Source organism: Trachypithecus francoisi, unplaced genomic scaffold (assembly GCF_009764315.1).
Source record: "Trachypithecus francoisi isolate TF-2019V2 unplaced genomic scaffold, Tfra_2.0 Lachesis_group21, whole genome shotgun sequence".
Lineage (NCBI taxonomy): Eukaryota > Metazoa > Chordata > Mammalia > Primates > Cercopithecidae > Trachypithecus > Trachypithecus francoisi.
In genome coordinates, this window is record NW_022681467.1 from 58,625,977 (window position 1) to 58,632,217 (window position 6,241).

Here is a 6,241-nt window from a genome sequence, read left to right on the forward strand (position 1 = left end):
GCGGCTTTTAGGCTGAACGCGGCTGCGCCGTGCGGGTGCCCGCGCTCCGTGCGCCCCTAGCCGGTTCAGCCCCGGTTGGGGGTGGCGCTTGCCTTGTGGCTGCAGATCCCAGCCTGAACCTGTGTCTTGTTCCACCGCCGCGGGCGCCCGCCACGGAGCTGCTGCCTCCTCGGGAGACGGTTCCATCGTTGAAGGAACGGCCGGACTGTCTTTTGCAGCAGCGGCCCCATCTGGCCCCACAGCACGACCGCACGAGGGTCCCGAGCCCCGATCCTCGCAGTACTCGCCACCCCGGCCGCGTGGTTGCGGCGGTCTCGGCGGGGCAGGGGGTCCCCACGCGGGCTGGTTCGCGTTTCGCGTGACCGATGGTGCTCATTGGCCATCTATACATCTTTTTTTTTCTTTTTCCTGAGTCGGAGTTTCTCTCTTGTTGCCCAAGCTGGATTGCAATGGTGCGATCTCGGCTCACTGCAACCTTCGCCTCCCGGGTTCAAGCGATTCTCCTGCCTCAGCCTCCCGAAATAACTAGGATTACAGGAGCCCGCCACCACGGCCGGCTAATTTTTTTGTATTTTTAGTAGAGACAGGATTATGCCATGTTGGCCAGGCTGGTCTCGAACTCCTGACCTCAGATGATCCTCCCGCCTCGGCCTCCCAAAGTGCTGGGATTACAGGCGTGAGCCACCGCGCCCGGCCCATCTGTACGTCTTCTTTGGAAAAATGTGTATCCAAATCCTTTGCCGTTTTATAGTTAGATTGTCTTTTTGTTATAGAGTTATAATAATTATTTATACCTTCTGCAAGGAAGTTCCTTATCAGATATAGGATTTGCAAATACTTTCTCCCAATCTGTGGGTCGTCTTTTCACTTTTCTGATGGTTTCCTTTGAAGCAAAAAAGTTTTCTGTTGTTGTGCGGGTGAAGTGTTAGAACACTTACTGTGCTTTAAAGAGGAACACGTTTTAAGCACCCCCGCACGGGGCGGAGCAGGGCCGAGTCCCCGGCGGGAAGGGACTCGAGGCCTCGGCTGCGCCTGCGCCGACGCCGGCGCGTGAGCCCAAGCTCGTGCCTGGCGGAGCGCGCGCCCGCCCCCGAGTGCGCCTGCGCGGAGCTCGTGGCCGCGCCTGCTCCCGCCGGGGGCTCCTTGCTCGGCCCGGCCGCGGCCATGGGAGAGGCCGAGGTGGGCGGCGGGGGCGCCGCAGGCGACAAGGGCCCAGGGGAGGCGGCCACCAGCCCGGCGGAGGAGACAGTGGTGTGGAGCCCCGAGGTGGAGGTGTGCCTCTTCCACGCCATGCTGGGCCACAAGCCCGTCGGTGAGCGCCCAGGCCGCGGACGCGCGTGGGGGCGGGGCGGGCAACCGGCGGGGCGGGGCGGGGCCTGCGCTCGCGACACCCGCGCCCCCACGCGCCCCGCCGAGCCTGGGCCGTGACACCCCCGCCACACCCGTCCCGGGACCCCCGCCCCCTCCCACGCGCCCTTCGGACCCCGCCCCGGACCCCGCCCCCGGCCCCTACCCCCGTGACACCACGAGGCACCAGCCCGCAGCGCCCCACCCCCACCCCTGCCCCGGGACGCCCCACCCCCTCCCACACACACCACCCAGCCCTGCCCCCAGACAGCACCTCCGCACCCTGGCCCGCCCCATCCCACCGCGGCCACCCTTGCCCCTCCAGTCCTCAGGGCACCCCGTCCCCTCCATCCTTTTTCTCCTGCCCGCTGACCGCTTGTCCCGCCGCCCCTCCTCCCCCCAGGTGTGAACCGACACTTCCACATGATTTGTATCCGGGACAAGTTCAGCCAGAACATCGGGCGGCAGGTCCCATCCAAGGTCATCTGGGACCACCTGAGCACCATGTACGACATGCAGGCGCTGGTGAGCCCACCCGCCCTCCCTGTGCTGCCCGATGGGGGCATGAACCCACACACCACTGAGGGTCAGCCTGAGCTGGGCAGAGGCCCCTCCATGCCTGCTGGGGTCCGCTGGGCAGAGCAGAGGCCCCTCCATGCCTTCTGGGGTCCGCTGGGCAGAGCAGAGGACCCTCCATGCCTGCTGGGGTCCGCTGGGCAGAGCAGAGGCCCCTCCATGCCTGCTGGGGTCCGCTGGGCAGAGCAGAGGCCCCTCCATGTCTGCTGGGGTCCGCTGGGCAGAGCAGAGGCCCCTCCATGCCTGCTGGGGTCCGCTGGGCAGAGCCCCCTGCAGTGAGACCTGTCCTTAAGGAGGGCATCCCAGGGGTCCAGAGCCTGTCATGGAAAGCACAAACGCAGTGCTAGCAGCTGGCCAGCTTTTTAGGGGGCCTGCTTTAGACTGGGTGCTGGGCCAGAGCCTCCAGCTGAGACCCTGGGGAGGGAGGGAAGGATGCAGAGGCCCCGGGCCCTTAGGCCCTTGTCAGCCTCCTGGGATGCCCCGGAAGTGCTTTAGGCAGAGGGTGACCCTATCTGCGTCACACCAAGGTGAATTTGGTGGCTTCTGTGGGAGTCAGGCAAGTAGAGTCCCAGTCCTCACAGAGCTTGGAGCTGGCAGTGTGTGACAGGTGAGCGGGTTAACTAGGTAAGCAGGGTGGCCAGAAGAGACGGTGTTCCAGGCTCTGTGGCAGCAGGAGGTGGTGGGTCCAGGAGCTGAAAGAAGGTGGTATACTTGGAGAGTGGGGTGGGGGTCAGGGGTCAGGTGACCAGGAGGAGTGGGGACCTGTGCTGGTGGAAAGAGAGTCTGTGCCAGCCACGCTGGACTCAGGGCCACACCAGCCCTTCCAGTAAGACATAGGGGCACCACTGGGGCAAGGAATGCTTGCCGTTGACATTGGTGGAGTGACATGGGTCTCCTTGTCATAGCTGTAGAAAGGGGACAGAGATGCCAGCCGTGCAGGGGCCTGGCTGTCTGAGGAGAGGAAGGATGCTCAGCCCTAGAAATGCCCTGGAAGCTTAAGCCCCTGTTGCTACCACGTCATGTGTTGAGGACGTTCTGAGCCAGTGCGGCATTTGCACTGGGTGACCAGTACCTAGTGGCCCAGACACAGCTGGCTACTAAGCTCACAGGGTCCTCCCTGGACCCGCTCCTGCCTAGAGCGTATCCATCAGCCATTGAACCCTGGTCACCACCCCTCAGGGTCAGAGGCCCCCTATCACCAAACTCCCAGCAGCTTCTTGGTTGTGGGAGAGGGCACCTGGTCCCCAGACACCTCCCACACCGAGATTTGGAGAGATCGATGCAAATCTATGCCTGTCTCTGGGGAAGACAAACAGCTCCAAGGCCCGTAATGTCCCCTGGGGCATGGGTGCTGGCTCAGATGAGCACAGCAGCCCACATGACACTCAGGAAGCCATGTGGGACCGGCAGGCCTTTCAGCCCTAGGACTGTGGCCCTGTTCCTTATTCCTGCAGTGGCCTATGACATCAGTAAGGACTGGGCAAGACCATAGGCTGGCACGTTCTCTGGACCGTGACACTTCTGTGTGACTGAGATCTGAGTCTTTCAGACCTTATGAAATACAGAGCCCCTGGAGTATCCCCGAGAGGCTGAGCAGCTGGCCCAGGAGATTTTGAGGAGCACAAATGTGGCCTGACGGCCTGTTCCACACAGCACCCAAACCGCCCAGCAGAAGCCCCCTCCTGAATCGCCTCCCAGTCCAAGGCTCTTCTCGCCAGCTCCACTTTTCCCTGGCTCCGGGTCTCTCCCTCTGGCTCTGTGACCTCAGGAGGGCAGTGACTGGCAAGCACTCGGGTGGCCCTGCTCCATCTGCTCTTCTTTGCCTGGTTCTGTGCCTGTGGCGCTCCCAACTGACACCCTCAGTGTCCATGGGTTCCTGCCACGTGGATGAGAACTCGAGGCGCCTGCGGCCTTTCCCCAGGGCTGTCACCGTGCCCTCTGCATGCCGCCTTGGGGAACGCAGCCTCTTAGACCGTAGGCCGTGGTGGGCAGGCAGGGCCCACAGGTGTGTGTCACCAGGGCTGCCTGGTCCTCAGGCCCCACCTTAGTGATGCCGGCCCCAGTGGGTCTTCCTGACCCCTGCACATGCTTCCACTGGTTCTGCCCTCCCTGGGTCTGTCTGAAAAGCCCAGCTGTGGCAGGCACTGTTCACAAAAGGAAGAAATGCCCCTTGCCCACGCCCCGCCCACCGCAGTCTCCCAACACAGTGATGTGTGCTCATGGGCTGCTCGCCAGGTGGCTCCTACTGGCTGTAGTGGCTTCTTGAAACCGCATCTTCACCCTTGTTTCTTAAAACTCTCTGTTTGACATCAGCATGAGTCTGAGATTCTTCCATTCCCGAATCCAGAGAGGAACTTCGTCCTTCCGGAAGAGATCATTCAGGAGGTCCGAGAAGGTGAGACTCGGGAGAGGTTGGGCTTGGGAATCAGAAAAGGCCAGACCCTGGCCAAGGGCTGGGAGGTGAGGGTGAGGACCCCGGGCCTCCAGGGAGGTGTGAGGGTCCAGCGCAGACCCCGCCCCACCTGTGCTTGGGTGGTCTTGGAACCTCCGGGATTGGAGAGGACTTTGTTTGAGAGCAGTGGCTGGACGGAAGCTGAGGCCCGTGTGGGCAGCAAGCGTCGGAGCAGTCCCTGGCCTGACCATCCCCCAGCGTCGGCCACCACCGTGGGTTTTCGGTGAGCGTCAGCTGTCTCCTCCACAGGAAAAGTGATGATAGAAGAGGAGATGAAAGAGGAGATGAAGGAAGACGTGGACCCCCACAATGGGGCTGACGATGGTGAGTCTGGAGCTCACCCTGCCCTAATGCCCTTTGGGGCTCAGCACCCTGAGGCCACCCTCCGGCAGGGCACAGTCAGGTGGGCGTAGAGCCTGCGGTGCACAGGCCCCGGGCAGGACATCTAGGCACAGGATGGATCCTGCAGTGCCCCCTCCCCAGGAGCTGAGTTCCGGCTCCATGTTGTAGGCCGGGGTCTGAGCGGCGGTCCCTGCAGTGCCCACAGCAGGGAGGTCCTCAGGAGGACCAGGCCCCTCTGCGGGCCCACATGCAAAGGGCTCCCAGCTCAGGAGGAAGCTTTGGGTTCAGAGGGTCACGTGTCAATATGCAGATTTTTTAACTGAACGGGAAGACAAAAATAAGATTCTGGATATTCTGTTTTCAGCCAAGTGATTTTTCGTTTCTCAGTTTTTTCATCTTCAGGGAGTTTGGGGAAAGCAACAGAAAAATCCAGCAAAGACAAAGAGAAGAACTCCTCAGACTTGGGGTGCAAAGAAGGCGCAGACAAGCGGAAGCGCAGCCGGGTCACCGACAAAGTCCTGACCGCGAACAGCAACCCCTCCAGTCCCAGCGCTGCCAAGCGGCGCCGCACATAGACCCCTCGGTCCTGGTGGCAGCAGAGAAGCGGGTGAAGAGCTGTGGTCACTGACGGGGTCGGCTGGGTCTGAGTGCCACCCCCCAGGCCACAGTGATACCACCCCAGTGCCGTGAGCCCACACTGCCCGCCCTCAGGCTCTCAGGTGAACGTGGCCGTCAGCGGGGAAGCGTGTGTCAGTTGGACCATGTGGGACCCTGATGGACCTGAAAGACCAGGATCAGTCCAGCTCAGATGTTGAGAGCTCCGAAGCCTTGTTCTGTCTTTTCTGGAGCAGCTGTGGCTTCCCCGGGGCTGCTTGGTGACATGGATTAGCTCTACATGGGCTGCAGCATTTGGGATCCAGGCTACCTAGAGGGGCATCAGGCCAGGGGAAAACCTCGGATTAGCAAGCAATAAAAACATGACCTCACTCTTCCTCAAAGGAGCCACTGGTCTTCCCTGCGTGACTCAGTTCTTTCCATCTGTTTGTCCCGCTGCAAGCCTCTTTCTGCACTGACTGTGACATCAGAACATGGCCTTCCTGTTACCCGTCCGTGCCACGCACTGACAGCCCCCCCTCCACCTGGGAAACTAAGAACTGGATATTTTGCCTCATTCACTTGTACTGTAACAATGTATATAATTTGGTTCGTATTTCACTATTTAATTTTTAAGAAGCCTATTTTGCTAGTGTTTTATATGAACAAAGTACTGCAGAAGTTAAACCTGTGTTGTATTTTTTCTGAGATGTTTTGCTTTAAGAGATACTTTTTGCTCAGTTTTTATATGCCAGATACAGAGAATTTGTAGCGGTTATTTTTGTATGATCTAGTAACTTGCAAACAGACCAAATGGGTGAGAGGCGGGACCGTGCAGCTGTCGGGCTGATGAGGAGGAGGTGGCCGCCCCAGTGCTGATGGAGATACCACTTTTGTGTGACTGCGAACATTAAAGCACAAAAAAATCCA

General features: G+C 60.3%; 1 protein-coding gene across 2 annotated transcripts; it reads left to right on the top strand.

Annotated features, from left to right (window-relative positions):
- Positions 1-1,075: 1,075 nt before the first annotated feature.
- Positions 1,076-6,241, top strand: MRGBP (MRG domain binding protein). Of its 2 annotated transcripts, XM_033187021.1 has the most exons (5): positions 1,079-1,312; positions 1,751-1,872; positions 4,237-4,318; positions 4,625-4,699; positions 5,105-6,241. In XM_033187021.1, exons 1-5 carry the CDS (start codon positions 1,165-1,167, stop codon positions 5,290-5,292), a joined length of 615 nt encoding a protein of 204 aa, XP_033042912.1. In that variant the 5' UTR covers positions 1,079-1,164; the 3' UTR covers positions 5,293-6,241. The 2 variants fall into 2 exon arrangements, 1 of the variants encoding a protein (XP_033042912.1); XR_004431366.1 differs by having other exon boundaries at positions 1,076-1,312; positions 4,237-4,699; positions 5,105-5,296.